We start from the raw sequence: 22389 nt of genomic DNA on the forward strand, positions 1-22389 counted from the left end.
ATTAAAACGAGTCCTATATCGACATAACCTGAAAGGCCGCTCAGCAAGGAAGAAGCCACTGCTCCAAAAGCCAGACTACAGTTTGCAACTGCACATGGGGACAAAGATCGTACTTTTTGGAGAAATGTCCTCTGGTCTGATGAAACAAAAATAGAACTGTTTGGCCATAATAACCATCGTTATGTTTGGAGGAAAAAGGGGGAGGCTTGCAAGCCGAAGAACACCATCCCAACTGTGAAGCACGGGGGAGGCAGCATCATGTTGTGGGGGTGCTTTGCTACAGGAGGGACTGGTGCCCTTCACAAAATAGATGGCATCATGAGGGAGGAAAATTATGTGGATATATTGAAGCAACATCTCAAGACATCAGTCAGGAAGATAAAGCTTGGTTGCAAATGCATCTTCCAAATGGACATGACCCCAAGCATACTTCCAAAGTTGTGGAAAAATGGCTTAAGGACAACAAAGTCAAGGTATTGGAGTGGCCATCTCAAAGCCCTGACCTCAATCCTATTGAAAATTTGTGTGAGCAAGTGTAGCGTGGTTCGTTCTGCGTTGTGTAATTTTAATTAGGACGCTGCCACAACTGACGGTCTGCTCGTTGAAATCTTTTTATTTGCCCTGCACACGAAGAGACAACACACATGTTACCATTGGCGCAGTCACAGCTCTCGGGCACCTTGCTAGCCGAAGGTCAAGCAAAAGAGCGCCAAAAGGAATTAACAGGTGCTGCGTGCACACACTCGCCGCACAACAGCACACCATACAAGTAAAACTATACAGAACATAATTCTGACAAAATAAAAGACATACCTGCACACAAAGAGACAACACACATGTTACCCTTGGCGCAGTCACAGCTCTCGGGCACCTGCGTGAGCACATGGACACTCACTCAACCACTGTCACAAGTACTCACAAGTTACAACAGATACCCCAGTCAGTGAACTCTGTGAAACTTGTTAACATAAATTCCTACACTGTCCACACTATAACAAACTTATGGTTGCAAAACAGTACATTGTATAACCTTATGACGGTTGTATATTAAACAGTTTCGGAGCCAAGGACAACATACCTTGCTAGCCGAAGGTCAAGCAAAAGAGAACGATAAAGGGGTATGGAAATACAGATAACCCGCGATGGGCCAAACCAAAATATACAAAACTTTTACAATCACATGTATGTACAATATTGGTATGAAAAAGTGTTTGTACACCAAATAAAAACATTAGCTATGCAGCTGTAATTAAATAAAAAATTACACTGAATTATTATTATTATTATCAAATTATTAACATCCCCTCTTGACCTGGCCTATTTGAATTGGTCCTTGTGTGCAATTTGGTGCGTAATCTAGGGGAACAACATCACACTGCTACATTCACCCCCACTGTACATTCACCCCCATAAATTCACACCCACAGGGCGACAGAGTAACCCAGTGTAGTCCCTTAATTCTAGACCCACAAATGGTCGATCAGCTGAAAAGCTATCCCGCGAAGGATTAGGAAAAATAAGGGGTAGCTAATCCCTTATTCAACCGTATACGAAAAATGCCATATACATTTTATGCCGATGGACTACACACAAAGTTACATGAATTGTCAAATATATTAGACAAACCCACAAATCATTCTAAGACATGCTTAGATTCCTACATATATATATATATATATACATAAAAAAGAAAAGGTAGGCAATATCCTACCGTCACTGAGAAACCAAGAACTGTTTCATTTCCTGTGTAGACATAGTTTGGATTAGCCTATCCACTGGCTTAATAAGTCTACCTAGTCTAGTCCGAACACCCTCACCCACAAACCTAGCAGGAATGTCACAGACAGCACTAACCCTGCTCAGAGGTCTAACCTCAGGATGGGGAGTACTACAGATCCGCATCTCCGGAGCCAGCACACTTTCAGTTACCGACTCAACACTAGTAGTGTCAGACGACTGATCAGAATCCTGGTAGATTGTCACAGACCACACTGACGAAGCATCTTCAACCAAGGTAACATCATCCACACTGAATGGAGTTTCGCAATCAGAACTCTTGTAGGCTTCGGGGATATCTCTCTGGTCCACTTCTGCTGAGCACACCTCACTTAAGGGGACTTCATACGGTTGTTCCACCTCACTTCCATCCGCTGGAACTTCACCCTCCTCTTGGAGTATCCTCCCAGAAGACTCAGGAAGGCCTGCTACCCAGTGGACAGTCCTGGCGTCACTCCCATCCATTTGGCTGGACTTTGCAGACATCTCAGAGATCACGTCACCACTCGATAGAGATCCGTGACCCTCAGGTTCCTCCCACGAAGGTAAAGGCAGAAAGTTGACTGGCATAATCAGGTTCCTATGCACAGTTTTGATGCGTCCAGTGGTAGGGTGTTGGATCCGATATGTGTTCAGTGAGCTGTTCTTTGCAACCACTATGTACACCACACTCTCCCAGCGATCAGCCAGTTTCTTCTTGCCCCTCTCCCCCTTGTTAGCAAGTAGAACTCTATCTCCCTTCTGCACCGAGTGACCCTTAGACCATCTGTTGTAGACCTCGGCTTGTCTCTTTTGTTGCTTACTGGCATGCTGCTGGGCCAATGTCATGGCCTCTCTCAGATCCTCACCCAGAGACTGGACATATTTATCCACATCTACTGTGTCCCCATCCAACAGCACACTTTCAAACATAACATCTACCGGCAACCTAGGGGTGCGTCCGAACATCAAGAAGAAGGGTGGAAACCCAGTAGTCTCATGAACAGTGCAGTTATAGGAGAATGTCAATGTGTTCAACATCTGAGGCCATTTAGCCTTAGACCTAGCTGGCAGAGCTCTAATCATCCCACCCAGTGTGCGATTCAGACGTTCTGCTTGACCGTTACCCATGGGATGATAAGGTGTGGTGTGGGACTTTTCAACACCAGATAACTGAAGTAATTCTGCAATAAGTAAAATCTCAAAGTTAGCACCCCTGTCAGAATGGATGCAATCAGCGAACCCATAAATGCAGAAGAAATTGTTCCAGAGAACACGAGCAACAGTCTTAGCAGACTGGTTTGGACATGGATACGCACAGGCCAGCTTAGTAAAGTGATCAGTCACTACTAACACATCAATAGACTTGTTGTTTGAATCTTCTGCAGTCCAGAAATCAATACACACAAGTTCTAAAGGTGCCGTTGTCACAATGGAGACAAGTGGAGCTCTTGCTTCAGGCTCAGGTGCTTTACTCAATACACATCTCTTACAGTGGGCCACGTACTCCTTGACATCCTTCTCCATAGATTCCCAGTAAAACCGCTGTCTCGTGAGCCACAATGTGCGCTGCTGACCCTGATGACCAGCATCATCATGAACTCCCTTCAACACAAGGCCTCTCAAAGACACAGGTACGACATACTGGAATATTTTCTTCTTACTCACTGGGTGTTTTGAGACACGATACAGAATCCCTAACCGCGTGGTGAGTTTCCCCCACTGTCTTAGAGTATAAACTGTTTCTTTAGCTTCAAAGACTCGCTCTCTCCTAGATGGGCGCCGGCCTCTATCTACAAAGAACATGACTCTGCTGGTGATAGGATCCAGTGACTGGTTATCATACAGCTCCTTGTGTGTAAGGACAGGTAAAGGGCTCTGACCCATGGACATCAACTTCTCAAGGTGCTGCACATGTGAAACGGCCCTCACTGTGGCACCATCATCCCATCGGCGATGGGCATGGAGGACAGCAGACACCTCTTCACAGGAAACCAACCCACTGACATCGTCTCCAGCTCTACTCAACTCACTCCCAGGAGCCATAGACGTTCCACAGCCAGCCTCGGGCTGCTCACAGGAGAGACGGAACATGTCTTGTACATCATCCAGTCGAAGACCTCTGGCTTCCTCCAGCAGGACATCATATGGAATTCTTGTCAGTCGGTGCAGAACTTTGGAGCGGACAAATGGCTCTCTGCTCAAAGCATCAGCAACGACATTCTTGGGCCCTGGTATGTACTGGATATCAAAATCAAAAGGTGCCAGCTTTGCAACCCATCTCTGCTCACATGCATCAAGTTTCGGCTTTGTAAGAATATATTTGAGTGGATTGTTGTCGGTCCACACCGTAAACTTATGCCCTCGCAGCCAATGGCTGAACTTATCATGAATGGCCCATTTCATGGCTAGAAATTCCAGCCGGTGAGCAGGATACTTGGATTGTGCATGATTAAGAGATTTACTAGCAAAAGCTATTGGCCTGGCTATGGCCTTCCCATCTTGCACTTGGGATAGTACAGCTCCCAAACCACTAGTAGATGCATCAACAGAAAGCAAAAATGGCTGAGAAAAATCTGGATGAGCCAGCAGTGCCTGGTCAACTAGTGCTGCTTTCAAAGCTTCAAAAGCGAGTTGACATTCGGCAGTCCAGTCTGCAGCAGTGAGCCTGCGAGAGGGACCAGGCCTCTTTCTGCCCTTGCCTCTCCTAGGCTTCTTCTGACCTGTAGTCAGCTGAAACAATGGCCTAGCAACCATGGAACAATTCTCAATGTAGTGTTGATAGTATACTACCATACCAAGGAAAGAACGGATTTTGCTAGGAGACGGAGTGACACCATCAGCTTCCATCATCTCACTCTCAGTCACATTCAAAATGGTTTGAACCTTAGCAGGATCAGTGGCTACGCCCTCCTGAGAAATGATGTGGCCCAAAAACTTAACAGACCTCCTCAAAAACTTGCACTTAGACGGAGACAGTTTAAGATTGTGCTCCTGCAACCGCTGGAAAACCATCTCAAGTCTCTGCAGACTCTCTTCCTCCGTCTTAGCAAAAACCATCAGATCATCCAAATAGCAAAGGAGACTTAGAAAGTTTTGGTCCCCAAAGATGGTCAGCATCATTCTCATAAAAGTAGCTGGGCTGTTGCAAAGGCCCTGAGGCAAACGATTGTACTCGTGCAGACCTAAAGGAGAGGAAAAGGCAGTGTATTTCTTATCCTCTTCATGCAGTGGCACATTGTAGTACCCAGATGTCAAGTCCATTGTGCTGAAGAAGGCATTACCTCCCAGCGCCGCCAGTACATCAGCCTGATGAGGCAGGGGATGAGCATCCTTCACTGTGCGGGCGTTTAACCACCTAAAGTCAGTACATAGACGCAAGTCCCCATTCTTTTTCCATACCAGCACCAATGGTGAGGCATACTCGCTGCTGGATTTTCTGATGATTTCCTTTTCCTCCATATCATCCAGTGTTTCCCTGAGTTTTTGGTAATCAGCTGGAGAAAGCCTACGATAAGGTAATCGAAATGGGCGGTCATCAGTCAGCCGTATGCGATGGCAGAACTCTTTTGCCTCTCCACAATCCAGGCTATGTCTAGAGAACACCGTGTCATACTTCTCAATTAAACCGACAAGTTTGTCTTTCCAGAACTGTGAGACTGGACACTCAACAGACAGGCCTTGAAGTCCAAGATTGCTCAGTGTACTGTTGCCATTAACTACACTGCCACCAACTGAACTCTTGGCTGTAAGACTGCCATGTGAGCTGTCACATTGTACTTTTGCCACGTTCTGGTAAGCAGCTTGCTGCTTGACATCATCAAAATCCTCCAATGCAATACAAGGGTACACATCTGCCACTTTAGCATTTCGTCTCAGGGTAACTGGCGAAGTTGTTGGATTCACAATCTTCACAGGGAGCCATCCATCCCCCCACAGAGGCGTAACTACTCTCCCTACTAGTATGTGTCGATTCACACAACGAGACGTGCTGGGCTCGACAACAACAGTACTGCCCACAGAGAGTTTTGTCTTTGGGGGTAAGCGGCCCCACACCAGATGCTCACTCATGGGTTGGAGCGTTACTGCCCTCTTCAACTTAATGGTGCCCACTTTATCTGGGATGGAGTCTCCTCTCCATCTCTCTAGATTTGATAGGAGACGCAGGAACTGGCTGTACTCACACTGGCCAGAGGGACCTGGCGTACCCACCACCCGCCAGTAGCTGTCATTTGATTTGAACTGTCTAATCAGAGACTTCAACACGTTAGTGCCAACAATGAGTTCATCAACCTGCCCATCTACAATAAGCACTGGAACTACATAACTGAAGCCATAAAGCTGTAGTTTCAAGTCACACATGCCCACTGGGCTAGTTTGCGTCCCACCACAACCCACCAGTATGATGTCTGAAGGAGCTAGAAAGTTCCCCTCTACCACTCCTGCCTCCCTCAACCGAGGTACAATATCTGCGCGCAGAGTAGTAGCCATGGACCCACTATCTAACATCCCCTTCAGCTCAACTTTATCCTGTACTAGCACGGTGGTGTAAAACAAACTGTCATTCTGAGAAATTCTCATTGTGTTCTGAAAAATTACTGTGTTGTTCTTGGGTACTGACTCACAAAAATAAGAATAAACAGATTGGATATCATCATCAGTGGAGGAAAAATTAGACTGCCTCACATTGCCCTCCTCAGAATGGAGGCTTTCTAGTTTTCCTGAGACCTGCCAGTCTGTCCACATACAGGGCTCTTTCGCTTCCCAGTCTCACTACAGTCAAAGCTCATGTGGCCAGGAGAGAAGCACTTGAAACACAGCTGGTGCATCTGACAGTGAGCTTTGGTCCAGTGATTAGTGCTTCCACAGACAGCGCACTCACGCTCACGTTTGGGGAACTGTTTACGGGGCCCTCTGTTCACAGACTGAGTATTGCTGACAAGAGCCTTCTCTAGCATACTCAAAACTTTCTCTAATGTCCCACCCTCAGATACAGATTGGGCCTGTTCTGGTTCACGGCCACATCGAGAAAAAGATGACACATTAGGTCTGCTCTCAGGATCCACTTCCTCCTGGGGGGAGTCGAAGACAGCAGCCACCTGCTGTGAAAGTTGTGTTCTACATGCTTTACGCTCCCTTAACAGTTCATCCAAACGATCCTGTACCTCACTGGCTGTCCAGTCACGAAGGGGTTTGCATTTGAACACTTGGGCCAACTCTTTATCAGGACAGTTGCGTACAAACATGACTGCCAACTCTGAGCACTGATTGGGCAAGGTTCTACCCTCACTTACAAGGTACTGTTCAGCTGCCTCTGCAGCTTTGTTAAGCCTAATCCAGAAATCTAGTGAACCCTCATTAGCATATGGTCTCATTGAATAGAAATCAGCTAATGGCATACCTGAGTAGACAGTATCCCCAAAGTGTTGCTTGAGAACACTGAACACTGCCTTAACATCTGTGACAACAGGGTTGTTACGCATCCAGACTCTGGTCACATCCCGTGCCCTCCCCATGAGCCTAGACATCACCTCCCCAACATTCTCAGACCCAGTGTAACCCCTCTTCTCTAGGTAGACTCCCATTAGCTCCTCCCACTCCAGGACAGAGTACTTATCTGAGCCATCACCCCTGAAGAAAGGTGGAGCACTAACCTCTGACTTCACAACCAGATTCAGCTTGGACGCATCAATAAAAGTTGACCCACATTGTTCAGGCAGGGGAAACTGCTGGGATTGGTCAGGGGAATGGGCAGGAGAAAGACTTGAAGCCCCAGGCTGCAGTAAACTCGCTCTGATAGATTCTCCTATCTCTGAACCAATCTGCTTAATAAGGTCACTAAGCTGACTCGGTGTCCCATTATTACTGAGGACTGGGGACGATGGTACATCAAGCGACAGAGGTGGGATACCCTGGTCAGGTGGAGTAAACAGCCTACCCCTCCCAGTGCTTGTAAACTCAGGACTAGCAGCCACTCTACTCCCAGGAGCTGACTGTACCAATGGTGTAAATGCATGGACACCCCTCCCTCTACCCACACTAACCACACCAAAATCCCCAGCATAACTCATCTTATGGACTTGAGAGTCTTCCATGGCTCAATAGAGAACTAAACTACAATGTAATTTACTGCATACAAATACAAAAAAAATGCAATAAACAAATTCCCTCAAAACATGCAAATAAACACCAATACAATTATCTAGTGAATATGCTACATTCACCTTCACTATTTACAGTATACATTCACTTATAGCAAACCATCAACAAATGCGCATGCGCGGGTCGCGCATCTCCTCCACATGCACAGCTCCGGTGGTCAGCTTGAGCTAACCAGTCGGCAGGTCGCGGCACCAGTTTGTAGCGTGGTTCGTTCTGCGTTGTGTAATTTTAATTAGGACGCTGCCACAACTGACGGTCTGCTCGTTGAAATCTTTTTATTTGCCCTGCACACGAAGAGACAACACACATGTTACCCTTGGCGCAGTCACAGCTCTCGGGCACCTGCGTGAGCACATGGACACTCACTCAACCACTGTCACAAGTACTCACAAGTTACAACAGATACCCCAGTCAGTGAACTCTGTGAAACTTGTTAACATAAATTCCTACACTGTCCACACTATAACAAACTTATGGTTGCAAAACAGTACATTGTATAACCTTATGACGGTTGTATATTAAACAGTTTCGGAGCCAAGGACAACATACCTTGCTAGCCGAAGGTCAAGCAAAAGAGAACGATAAAGGGGTATGGAAATACAGATAACCCGCGATGGGCCAAACCAAAATATACAAAACTTTTACAATCACATGTATGTACAATATTGGTATGAAAAAGTGTTTGTACACCAAATAAAAACATTAGCTATGCAGCTGTAATTAAATAAAAAATTACACTGAATTATTATTATTATTATCAAATTATTAACATCCCCTCTTGACCTGGCCTATTTGAATTGGTCCTTGTGTGCAATTTGGTGCGTAATCTAGGGGAACAACATCACACTGCTACACAAGGAGGCCTACAAACCTGACTCAGTAACACCAGCTCTGTCAGGAGGAATGGGCCAAAATTAACACAACTTATTGTGGGAAGCTTGTGGAAGGCTACCCAAAACATTTGACCCAAGTTAAACAATTTAAAGACAATGCTACCAAATACTAATTGAGTGTATGTAAACTTCTGACCCACAGGGAATGTGATGAAAGAAATAAAAGCTGAAAAATATTATTCTCTCCACTATTATTTTGACATTTCACATTCTTAAAATAAAGTGGTGATCCTAACTGACCTAAGACAGGGACTTTTTACTATGATTAAATGTCTGTAATTGTGAAAAACTGAGTTTAAATGTAAGGTGTATGTTAACCTCCGACTTCAACTGTATATTAGGGTGTGTGTGAGCTGTTGTAGGTCTCAGTCTCTGGTCTGTTGTTTTCACCACACTGGGTTACCTGCCAGCCCTGATATCTCTCCCTATCCAGTCAGTCACCTTCTCGCCATCTAATACATCTTAACCCGTCTTGTAGACTCTTCTCCACGCACTACTGAAGAGTCCTGAAGAGTTACTACTCTACACCTTGTATCAAACCATGTGCTGTATGATAACTGATTAAGTCTTTCTTGACCACAACTGTGTTAAAATATTTAAGTCCCGCTGTTTTAAAGTTCAATTTTCAAATTTAATTGCCAACATGGCAATAAATACAACTGATCTTACTCAACTGAGTTCTCACATTAAACTCAGCATTAAAAGCCAGTTCTGTTGATGACAAGGGGAATGGAAACTCAGCTGTTCACCATGGATGAGTCCCAAATGAAACCCTATTCCCTTTGTAGTGCACTTCTTTTGACCAGGGCCCATAGGGAGAAATGGTGCCCTATTGCCTTCATAGTGCAGTACTTTTGACCCAGGGCCTTAAGGGCCCTGTTCAAATGAAGTACTATAAATAGGGAACAGGGTGCAACTTGGGACAAAAGTATCCTCCTGCCAGCGTGGACACTGACTGGCCCTGACACTGATTGGCCCTGAAAGGTGTTGCTGATGCTGCGTCTCACATACACACACAAATGCACACACACACCTTGCTCTCCCCTACACACACACACACACACACACACACACACACACACACACACACACACACACACACACACACACACACACACACACACACACACACTCCCCTTGTCGCAAGTGGACGTCCACGTAGGGCTGGGCGATATGGCCTAAAACTCATATCTGCGTTTTTTTTTTGCCGATTCACGATATATATCTATTTTCTTAATGTGTTCTCTAAATAAGCTTTGCTGTACAATTAAAGGTAAAATACACTGCATTTAAAACAGTCAGCAATAATCAAATGAATTCCAAGCTTGTGAAATTATATCTAGTCTGAATATATTTCTTCCACAACCATAAAACCCACTAATTATTTCATTATTTTATCAAAATAGTTGTACCTGCTTTTCTTTTTACAATAATCACTGATCTGGCTTTCAGGTCTGACTATAAAAATGCCCTTTTTGTTACAAATGTAACCAGAACCATGCATAATGCACATTCACTAATAATGTAGCAGGCATTATAGAAAATGAACACTGGTTTCATAAACAATCTCTCAAGCACAAGCCCACGTGCTAGTGAGTAGCCAAATAATATTTATATTTCAAGTTTAAGCAACTTGGATCCAAGTATAATTTCACAAGCTCTGAATTCAGCTAAGGAAAAACAGTTGAAATGTTATGAACAGAACTTTATGTCCGTCTCCAACAAGTCAAGTGGCCTACCTTGTTTCTCAGAATGAGAACGAGTTGCAAATTCCTTATATAATTGTTTTATGCTTTATACTAAACAGCTAGTATAACAATCTTTATTTGACTAAAATGCGGCTAGCGATACGTGATACCGTTATGCGCTTGCGACAAACTGAGCATTCATTTTCCAGAATGAATGTTCATTGGTACATCAGTTTTAGTCGTGTCTGCTCTGCTCGAAATTTGAGGAGTTGAAACATAAACAGGGTAACTCCTCTATTACAGTAAAATAATGTCCCAATGTGTTTTGGTGTCCATATGGCCGATTCTGTTGGACCAAACCTCAAATGCAAATAGCAAGTTAACCGTTTGTCAGAGAGAAAGAAGTGATCAATCATCTTTGTTGTTGTGAGTGGTAGGGGGAGGGGCTTGGGAGAAAGAGGAGAAGCGAGAGGTTTGACTCTCGCCAAAATCTGTCAAATAAACCCAATGTGTTTCTATGCGCATATTTTGAACCTTGTCGCCTGCCTTCCCGCCTTTGGGACAACGACTCCCATTGTTAGGGTGGAGACATGAGCATCTAGTCATGACATACAGATCTCTGGTGTAAATGGGAAGGTGCACAGCACAGAAAGTGCGAACGAGACGAGACCAAAAAGACAACATAAGAACAAGCGGACATAAACGCTCATGAAAACGAAAAATACAAAAAACATTGATTCTGCAAAACAGGCATTTGGAATATCGCGAAAAAAACAACATACATTTGAATGAATCGAATTCATTCGATATATTGCCCAGCCCTACGTCCAGGCCTGCTGGCGTGGTAATTGGAGTGAGGAAGACACATTTTCAGTGTTTATTTGTCATGCTGGTTCCCTCCCTCGCTCCAAGGTGACTCCTCTCTGTGTTCCTCCTCTCTGTGTTCCTCCTCTCTGTGTTCCTCCTCTCTGTGTTCCTCCTCTCTGTGTTCCTCCTCTTGTTTCTCTCTCCCTTTAATCTCACTGGGCTCAGACAGATGTCAGGAAGGTTCTCTGCCTGCAGGTCCCACACACTCTGTCTTTTACTTTCTCTCACACACACATTTATGCTCGCTCCCTCTCTCTCGCCCTCTCTTGCACACACCAACACCCAGACACACACTCTCTCCCTTCCTCCCTTTCTACCCCCTCTTCCTCTCCTTTCTCTCTCCCTGTCTGTCACCTCTCCCCTCCGTGGTCACATCTGTGTGGCTCGTGTTTGCTCTGTCTGTTGAGCTCTAATTAGCTATGTCCAGACAGTGTTCTGAAGCCTTCGTGGCCTGCCTTTAAATCAAACAGTAGTCTCTGAGATTACAGCGACCTTTGACCTCCAGGGCCCAGACCACCCAGTCACAGCTGAGGATAGATAGGAGATGGGTTGTGGCATACATATATATATATATATATACACACACACAACCGTTCAAAAGTTTGGGGTCACTTAGAAATGTCCTTGTTTTTGAAAGAAAAGCAAAAATTGATCAGAAATACAGTGTAGACATTGTTAATATTGTAAATGACTATTGTAGCTGGAAACGGCTGATTTAAAAAAAAAAAATGGAATATCTACATAGGTGTACAGAGGCCCATTATCAGCAACCATCACTCCTGTGTTCCAATGGCACGTTGTGTTACCTAATCCAAGTCTATCATTTTAAAAGGCTAATTGATCATTAGAAAACCCTTTTGCAATTACAGTTGAAGTCGGAAGTTTATTCGGACTCGTTTTACTGTGGATATAGATACTTTTGTACCTGTTTCCTCCAGCATCTTCCCCAAATCCTTTGCTGTTGTTCTGGGATTGATTTGCACATTTCGCACCAAAGTACATTCATCTCTAGGAGACAGAACGCGTCTCCTTCCTGAGCGGTATGACGGCTGCGTGGTCCCATGGTGTTTATACTTGCGTAATATTGGTTGTACAGATGAACGTGGTACCTTCAGGCGTTTGGAAATTGCTCCCAAGGATGAACCAGACTTGGGGAGGTCTACAATTTTCTTCTATGGTCTTGGTTGATTTCTTTTGATTTTCCCATGTCAAGCAAAGAGGCACTGAGATTGAAGGTAGGCCTTGAAATACATTCACAGGTACACCTCCAAATGACTCAAATTATGTCAATTAGCCTATCAGAAGCTTCTAACGCCATGACATAATTTTCTGCAATTTTCCAAGCTGTTTAAAGGCACAGTCAACTTAGTGTATGTAAACTTCTGACCCACTGGAATTGTGATACAGTGAATTATAAGTGAAATAATCTGTCTGTAAACAATTGTTGGAAAAATGGCGTGTCATGCACAAGGTAGATAGTCCTAACCGACTTGCCAAAACTATAGTTTGTTAACAAGAAATTTGTGGAGTGGTTGAAAAACGAGTTTTAATGACACCAACCTAAGTGTATGTAAACTTCCGACTTCAACTATATATACAGTGGGGCAAAAAAGTATTTAGTCAGCCACCAATTGTGCAAGTTCTCCCACTTAAAAAGATGAGAGAGGCCTGTAATTTTCATCATAGGTACACTTCAACTATGACAGACAAAATGAGAAAAAAAATCCAGAAAATCACATTGTAGGATTTTTTATGAATTTATTTTCCAAATTATGGTGGAAAATAAGTATTTGGTCACCTACAAACAAGCAAGATTTCTGGCTCTCACAGACCTGTAACTTCTTCTTTAAGAGACTCCTCTGTCCTCCACTCGTTACCTGTATTAATGGCACCTGTTTGAACTTGTTATCAGTATAAAAGACACCTGTCCACGACCTCAAACAGTCACACTCCAAACTCCACTATGGCCAAGACCAAAGAGCTGTCAAAGGACACCAGAAACAAAATTGTAGACCTGCACCAGGCTGGGAAGACTGAATCTGCAATAGGTAAGCAGCTTGGTTTGAAGAAATCAACTGTGGGAGCAATTATTAGGAAATGGAAGACATACAAGACCACTGATAATCTCCCTCGATCTGGGGCTCCATGCAAGATCTCACCCCGTGGGGTCAAAATGATCCCAAGAACGGTGAGCAAAAATCCCAGAACCACACGGGGGGACCTAGTGAATGACCTGCAGAGATCTGGGACCAAAGTAACAAAGCCTACCATCAGTAACACACTACGCTGCCAGGGACTCAAATCCTGCAGTGCCAGACGTGTCCCCCTGCTTAAGCCAGTACATGTCCAGGCCCGTCTGAAGTTTGCTAGAGAGAATTTGGATGATCCAGAAGAAGATTGGGAGAATGTCATATGGTCAGATGAAACCAAAATATAACTTTTTGGTAAAAACTCAACTCGTCGTGTTTGGAGGACAAAGAATGCTGAGTTGCATCCAAAGAACACCATACCTACTGTGAAGCATGGGGGTGGAAACATCATGCTTTGGGGCTGTTTCTCTGCAAAGGGCCCAGGACAACTGATCCGTGTAAAGGAAAGAATGAATGGGGCCATGTATCGTGAGATATTGAGTGAAAACCTCCTTCCATCAGCAAGGGCATTGAAGATGAAACGTGGCTGGGTCTTTCAGCATGACAATGATCCCAAACACACTGCCCGGGCAACGAAGGAGTGGCTTCGTAAGAAGCATTTCAAGGTCCTGGAGTGGCCTAGCCAGTCTCCAGATCTCAACCCCATAGAAAATCTTTGGAGGGAGTTGAAAGTCCGTGTTGCCCAGCAACAGGCCCAAAACATCACTGCTCTAGAGGAGATCTGCATGGAGGAATGGGCCAAAATACCAGCAACAGTGTGTGAAAACCTTGTGAAGACTTACAGAAAACGTTTGACCTCTGTCATTGCCAACAAAGGGTATATAACAAAGTATTGAGATAAACTTTTGTTATTGACCAAATACTTATTTTCCACCATAATTTGCAAATAAATTCATTAAAAATCCTACAATGTGATTTTCTGGATTTTTTTTTCTCATTTTGTCTGTCATAGTTGAAGTGTACCTATGAGGAAATTACAGGCCTCTCTCATCTTTTTAAGTGGGAGAACTTGCACAATTGGTGGCTGACTAAATACTTTTTTGCCCCACTGTGTATATATACACACAGTACCAGTCAATTTTGGACACACCTACTCATTGAAGAATAATAGCGAAGACATCAAACCTATGAAATAGCACATATGGAATCATGTAGTAACCAAAAAAGTGTTAAACAAATCTAAATCTATTTTATATTTGACATTCTTCATAGTAGTCACCCATTGCCTTGATGACAGTTTAGAAGATTGATGGCCGTTTGTTCTTTAGAGAACGTCGCTATATGGTCTTATTTCTGTTCGAGTCTAACCTCTTGGAGAAAAAGAGGGACGGACACGCGCGCACACACAGAACTGACTGAAGGGAAATAGTCAAATAGTCTTCCAATGTCCCAGGATATTTGGGTCTGTCGGATTTAAACTGTATATTTACAAATCACAGTGTTCCATTCTGTTTGTGCATTGCTGCTTATTTAACACTGTGTTATGCAGTAATGTATTTGGCGTTACTGCTTATTTAACACTGTGTTATGCAGTAATGTATTGGGTGTTACTGCTTATGTAGTACTGTGTTATGCAGTAATGTGTTGGGCGTTACTGCTTATGGTAACACTGTGTTATGCAGTAATGTATTGGGTGTTACTGCTTATGTAGTACTGTGTTATGCAGTAATGTGTTGGGCGTTACTGCTTATGTAGTACTGTGTTATGCAGTAATGTGTTGGGCGTTACTGCTTATGTAGTACTGTGTTATGCAGTAATGTGTTGGGCGTTACTGCTTATGGTAACACTGTGTTATGCAGTAATGTATTGGGCGTTACTGCTTATGTAGTACTGTGTTATGCAGTAATGTGTTGGGTGTTACTGCTTATGGTAACACTGTGCTATACAGTAATGTGTTGGGCGTTACTGCTTATGGTAACACTGTGTTATGCAGTAATGTGTTGGGCGTTACTGCTTATGTAACACTGTGTTATGCAGTAATGTGTTGGGCGTTACTGCTTATGGTAACACTGTGCTATACAGTAATGTGTTGGGCGTTACTGCTTATGGTAACACTGTGTTATGCAGTAATGTGTTGGGCGTTACTGCTTATGTAACACTGCTATGCAGTAATGTGTTGGGCGTTACTGCTTATGGTAACACTGTGTTATGCAGTAATGTATTGGGCGTTACTGCTTATGGTAATACTGTGTTATGCAGTAATGTATTGGGTGTTACTGCTTATGTAGTACTGTGTTATGCAGTAATGTGTTTGGCGTTACTGCTTATGTAGTACTGTGCTATACAGTAATGTGTTGGGCGTTACTGCTTATGTAACACTGTGTTATGCAGTAATGTGTTGGGCGTTACTGCTTATGGTAACACTGTGTTATGCAGTAATGTGTTGGGCGTTATTGCTTATGTAACACTGCTATGCAGTAATGTGTTGGGCGTTACTGCTTATGGTAACACTGTGTTATGCAGTAATGTGTTGGGCGTTACTGCTTATGTAACACTGCTATGCAGTAATGTGTTGGGCGTTACTGCTTATGGTAACACTGTGTTATGCAGTAATGTATTGGGCGTTACTGCTTATGGTAATACTGTGTTATGCAGTAATGTGTTGGGCGTTACTGCTTATGGTAACACTGTGTTATGCAGTAATGTATTGGGCGTTACTGCTTATGTAACACTGTGTTATGCAGTAATGTATTGGGCGTTACTGCTTATGTAACACTGTGCTATGCAGTAATGTGTTGGGCGTTACTGCTTATGGTAACACTGTGTTATGCAGTAATGTATTGGGCGTTACTGCTTATGGTAACACTGTGCTATACAGTAATGTATTTGTTCCATTCATTATGTTGTGACACACCCATTACAAATCTAAATGTATCAAGTGTTGTAAGAATCAAGACTTTGGGGTGTAACTTGTAACTTCAATACAAAGGTCATTACCAGTTCTCACATTAGCTGCTGACTTCCCTTGCAGGCCATATTCTCACTCTTAACAGAGTTAAGATGTTTTGTCATCATATCGCTTGTCACGTGTGTAGAATGGCCCAGATTTAATTCTTTATCTCTTCAATTATTTGTTCAGCGTGGGAGAATTGTTGGTTAGATTTAAATATTCAGTTACCATTCAGGAGACATTACCCTAGTTGGAGAGTAACTGTATGAATAATACAAAGTGAAGAAAAAAATTACTTCTCTGCATGGGGATGGAAAGGTCAGGTTGTTCAGACACTATGAACATGTTATGAACGAACATGTTATAACCATGTTCTGAACATGCCAGCAAATGTCACCTCAGGTGTGTCCATGCGCTGTTGGGGGTAGTGGGAGGGAGGATGTTACAGAACATAGAAAAGTATTGTGTAGAACATGTTTGTTTTTTTTGGGATTGAATAGGATATCGTGTCGGCTCTATTCATTCTATTTCTATCTGCAATGTTCCGAACATTTCACATGACTGAATACACTCCAGGATGCATCACAAAGTAGAGAGCTCCAGGACTGCAGCTCTGCAGCCACCCTGTCCCAGTGTGTTGAGAGCAGAGGTCCAAAAGGCTTCTAACCCCAAGCCATAAGACTGCTGAACAGCTCATCAAAAAGCTACCCCATTTTTGTATTGTTTTTTTACACTGCTGCTACTCGCTGTTTATTATCTATGCATAGTCGCTTTACCCTTACCTACATAAAAAGTCCTAAAAGTTTCCTTGCTGATTTGAAATATTACAAAATCGAAATTTTCTTGTCTAAGGTGTTAGTCGCAATATCACTGAAGAATGTACAACACCTTCAGAAAGTATTCTCACACCCCTTGACTTTTTCAAAATGCTGTTGTTACAGCCTGAATTTAAATTGGATTCAATTGAGAGTTTTTTTCTCGCTGGCCTACACACAATACCCCATAATGTAAAAGTGGAATTATGTTTTTCGAAATGTTTACAAATGTATTAAAAATAAAAATCGGAAAAGTATGTAACCCCTTTGTTATGGCAAGCCTAAATAAGTTCAGCAGTGAACATTTGCTTAACAAGTCACATAATAAGTTGCATGGACTCACTCTGTGTGCAACAATAGTGTTTAACATGATTTTTGAATGACTACCTCAAACCTTGTACCACACACATACAATTATCTGTAAGCTCCCTCAGTCGAGCAGCGAATTTCAAACACAGATTCAACCACAAATACCAGGGAGGTTTTCCAATACCTCGCAAAGAAGGGCACCTAAAGGTAGATGGTCAAAAACATTTGTTTTTTAAAAGCAGACATTGAATATTCCTTTGAGCATGGTGAATTTATTAAAATTTAAAGTTTTTTGGTTACATGATTCCATGTGTTATTTCATAGTTTTGATGTCTTCACTATTATTCTACAATGTAGAACATTGTAAAAAGAAAGAAAAACCCTTGAATGAGTAGGTGTGTCCAAACTTTTGACTGGTACTGTATGTAAATTAAATATTTCTAAAAACATGTTTTCACTTTGTCGTTATAGGGTATTGTGTGTAGATGTGTGAGGGAAATATATACAGTATATTTAATCCATTTTAAATTCAGGCTGTAACTCAACAAAATGTGGAATAATTCAAGGAGTATGAATACTTTCTGAAGGCACTGTAGATGGATTGAGCTGAGAAACCAGATTTCACTCTCGGTGGGGAGTTTATGATGAATCCGGTAACCCAATAAACACACAGTGATTTCTCCCTCCCAGTGTATGTAATGCAGTCTAATGGAGTTTAATGGAGTTCCCTCAGGAAACAGTTAGATTAGCTCTCTGGCCACACCATTGGCTGAGGACAGGAGGGGAAACAAGGGAGGAAAAAGGATGAGAACAAGTGAGAAATGAGGGAGGAAGGAGGGCGAAACAAGGTAGAAGGAAGGAGCCATTCCCTTTAATCACCACATGAAACCTCCCATCAGAGTCGTGCCGTATTCAGAGCCTTCAACCTCTCACACAGCCTCCCATCAGTCGTGCAGTATTCAGAGCCTTCAACCTCTCACACAGCCTCCCATCAGAGTCGTGCAGTATTCAGAGCCTTCAACCTCTCACACAGCCTCCCATCAGAGTCGTGCAGTATTCAGAGCCTTCAACCTCTCACACAGCCTCCCATCAGAGTCGTGCAGTATTCAGAGCCTTCAACCTCTCACACAGCCTCCCATCAGAGTCGTGCAGTATTCAGAGCCTTCAACCTCTCACACAGCCTCCCATCAGAGTCGTGCCGTATTCAGAGCCTTCAACCTCTCACACAGCCTCCCATCAGAGTCGTGCAGTATTCAGAGCCTTCAACCTCTCACACAGCCTCCCATCAGAGTCGTGCAGTATTCAGAGCCTTCAACCTCTCACACAGCCTCCCATCAGAGTCGTGCAGTATTCAGAGCCTTCAACCTCTCACACAGCCTCCCATCAGAGTCGTGCAGTATTCAGAGCCTTCAACCTCTCACACAGCCTCCCATCAGAGTTGTGCAGTATTCAGAGCCTTCAACCTCTCACACAGCCTCCCATCAGAGTCGTGCAGTATTCAGAGCCTTCAACCTCTCACACAGTACAGGAGAATAACTCTTAGTCTCGTCTCTGTTGTAGATGCATGTGGAAATGTTAACAACAGAAAAGGCCCATAGTGTGTGTTCCACGTTCTGGATCATTGAGAACTTTCCCTGTGAACTGTGTCTGTAGGCAGGCAGACTAGGGAGCCCAAGAATAACCAGAATAGAAGGCTGCCATCTGGCACATGCAACCAGACAAATTGAACAGAGAGAGGGAAATGTGTAATGTTAACTGAACAAAAATATAAACCAACAATTTCAACAATTGTTACAGTTCATATAAGGAAATTCAGTCAATTCAAATAAATTCATTAGGGGCCTCCCGAGTGGCACAGCAATATAAGGCACTGCATCGCAGTGCTAGAGGCGTCACTACAGATCCGGAGTCGATGCCAGGCTGTGTCGCAGCCGGCCGCGACCGGGAGACCCATGAGTCTGCGCATAATTGGCCCAGTGTCGTCCAGGTTAGGGAAGGGTTTGGCCAGCCGGGATGTTATTGTCTCATTGAGCTCTGGCGGTTCCTGTGGCAGGCCGGGCGCATTTACGCAAACACGGTCGCCAGTTGGACAGTGTTTCCTCCGACACATTGGTACAGCTGGCTTCCGGGTTAAGCGAGCAGTGTGTCAAGAAGCAGTGCGACTTGGAGTTGCAGCGATGGGACAAGACAGTAACTACCAATTGGATATCACGAAATTGGGGTCAAAAAGGGGTAAAAAAAACCTAATACAAATAAAAAGCATCATTAGACCCTAATCTATGGATTTCACATGGCTTGACAGGGGCTAATCAGGATGATTTCCCCCCCCACAATAGGGCTTTATTACAGACAGAAATACTCCTCAGTTTCATCAGCTGTTTGGGTGACTGGTCTCAGATGATACCGCAGGTGAAGAAGTCGGATGTAGAGGTCCTGGGCTGGCATGGTTACACGTGGTCTGCCAAATTCTCTAAAATGTACATTAATTTCTCTGGCAACCGCTCTGGTGGACATTCCTGCAGTCAGCATGCCAATTGCACGCTCCCTCGAAACTTGAGACATCTGTGGCATTGTGTTGTGTGACACAACTGCACATTTTAGAGTGGCCTTTCAAGTCCCAGCACAAGGTGCACCTGTGTAATGATCATACTGTTTAATCAGCTTCTTGATATGCCACACCTGTCAGGTGGATGGATTATCTTGGCAAATAAGAAATGCTCACTAACAGGCATGTAAACACATTTGTGCACACAATTTGAGAGAAATAAGCTTTTTGTGCATCTGGAAAATTTCGGGGATCTTTTATTTCAGCTCATTAAAAAAAGTAACACAATAAAATAACAGTAACATAGCTATATAAAGGGGGTACCGGTACCGAGTCAATGTGCTTGGGTACAGGTTAGTCGAGGTAATTTGAACATGCAGGTAAGGTTAAAGTGACTATGCATAGATAATAAGCAGCGAGTAGCAGCAGTGTAAAAACTCCTCTCTCTAAAACACATGTTCTGACTGCACCCTCCTCTCCTCTCTAAAACACATGTTCTGACTGTACCCTCCTCTCCTCTCTAAAACACATGTTCTGACTGTACCCTCCTCTCCTCTCTCTAAAACACATGTTCTATCTGTACCCTCTTCTCCACCTCTGTCTTCGCAGCCAGTGAGAACTGTCATGATTTCCACCCCATGTTCTTCACCCACGACCGCTCCTTCGAAGAGTTCTTCTGCATCTGCATCCAGCTGCTCAACAAGACCTGGAAGGAGATGAGGGCCACCAGCGAAGACTTCAACAAGGTGAGGTTGGACTTTGTGGCTCAGTTACTAAAGTATGGCGCCTGCAATGTCAGGATCATGGGTTCGATTCCCGCCTGGGGCCACTAAAATGGCAAATGGTATTCATTTTCAAAGGGTAATACTTCTGCAGGGGTAGCTAACCCTCTTTCTGGAGAGCTACCCTGCTGCAGGATTATTCTCCGGACCATTCTACTAATCAGCTGCTCCTCAGGACCTTGATTAGCTGAAACAGGTGTGTTTGTTTAGGGCTTGAACAAAATCCTGCAGATCCAGTAGGGCTTTCTTTCTTTTATGTGATTTGTCAGCTCGTACAGGAATGCTACTGTGGTGTATTATGTCTCATGTCAAGTGGTGTTTTCCGGTCTGGACATGCAGTGCATTCGGAAAGTATTCAGACCCTTTAATAACACAATATTTGATATTCTTCAAAGTAGTCACTTTATTTGCCACGTGCGCCGAATACAACAAGTGTAGACTTTACCGTGAAATGCTTACTTACAAGCCCTTAACCAACAGTGTAGTTCAAGAAGAAGAAAATATTTACCAAGTAGGCTAAAATAAAAAGTAATAATAAAAAGTAACACAATACGAATAACAATAACGAGGCTATATACAGGGGGCACCGGTACCGAGTCAGTGTGCAGGGGTACAGGCTAGTTGAGGTAATCTGTACATGTAGGTGGGGGCGAAGTGACTATGCATAGGTAACAAACTAACAGTGAGTAGCAGCAGTGTACAAGGGGGGGTCAATGTAAATTGCCCGATAGCGATTTTTATGTATTGTTCAGCAGAATAGTAGCTTGGGGGTAGAAGGTTTTGAGGATCCTTTTGGTCCTAGACTTGGCGCTCCGGTACCGCTTGCCGTGCGGTAGCAGAGACACCAGTCTATAACTTGGGTGACTGGAGTCTCTGACAATTTTATGGGCTTTCCTCTGACACCGCCTATTAAATAGGTCCTGGATGGCAGGAAGCTTGGCCCCAGTGATGTTCTGGGCCGTTCACACTACCCTCTGTAGCACCTTACGGTCAGATGCCGAGCAGTTGCCATACAAGGCGGTGATGCAACCGGTCAGGATGCTCTCAATGGTGCAGATTTGCCAAATGGAGGGCGGGGGAGAGCTTTGTGTGGAGTAAAGGTGGTCTAGGATTTTTTTTTCTTCTGGTTGAACATGTGACATGCTGGTAAAATTTGGGAAAACTGATTTAAGTTTGCCTGCATTAAAGTCCCAGGCCACTAGGAGCGCTGCTTCTGGGTGAGCATTTTCTTCTTTGCTTATGGCCTTATAGAGTTGGTTGAGAGCGGTCTTAGTGCCAGCTTCGCTTTGTGGTGGTTAATAGACGGCTACGAATAATGCAGATGATAACTCTTTTGGTCGACAGCTTATCATAAGGTACTCTACCTCAGGCAAGCAATACCTCGAGACTTCTTTAATATTAGACACACACCCCCGCCCCTCGTCTTACCAGAGGTAGCGTCTCTGTTCTGCCGGTGCATGGAAAATCCCGCCAGCTCTATATTGTCCATTTCTTCGTTCAGCCACGTCTTGGTGAAACATAAGATGTTACAGT

General features: G+C 43.8%; 1 protein-coding gene across 1 annotated transcript in view; it reads left to right on the forward strand.

The window, feature by feature from the left end:
* Nucleotides 1-22389, forward strand: part of LOC120022534 (engulfment and cell motility protein 1-like) — a 158459-nt gene that overhangs the window by 74579 nt on the left and 61491 nt on the right. Inside the window, exon 16 of the mRNA XM_038966482.1 lies at nt 20684-20820. Within this exon, the coding sequence (XP_038822410.1) occupies nt 20684-20820 (137 nt within the window). The remainder of the gene's footprint in view (nt 1-20683; nt 20821-22389) is intronic.

The sequence above is a fragment of the Salvelinus namaycush genome, chromosome 27 (assembly GCF_016432855.1).
Source record: "Salvelinus namaycush isolate Seneca chromosome 27, SaNama_1.0, whole genome shotgun sequence".
NCBI classification, from domain to species: domain Eukaryota; kingdom Metazoa; phylum Chordata; class Actinopteri; order Salmoniformes; family Salmonidae; genus Salvelinus; species Salvelinus namaycush.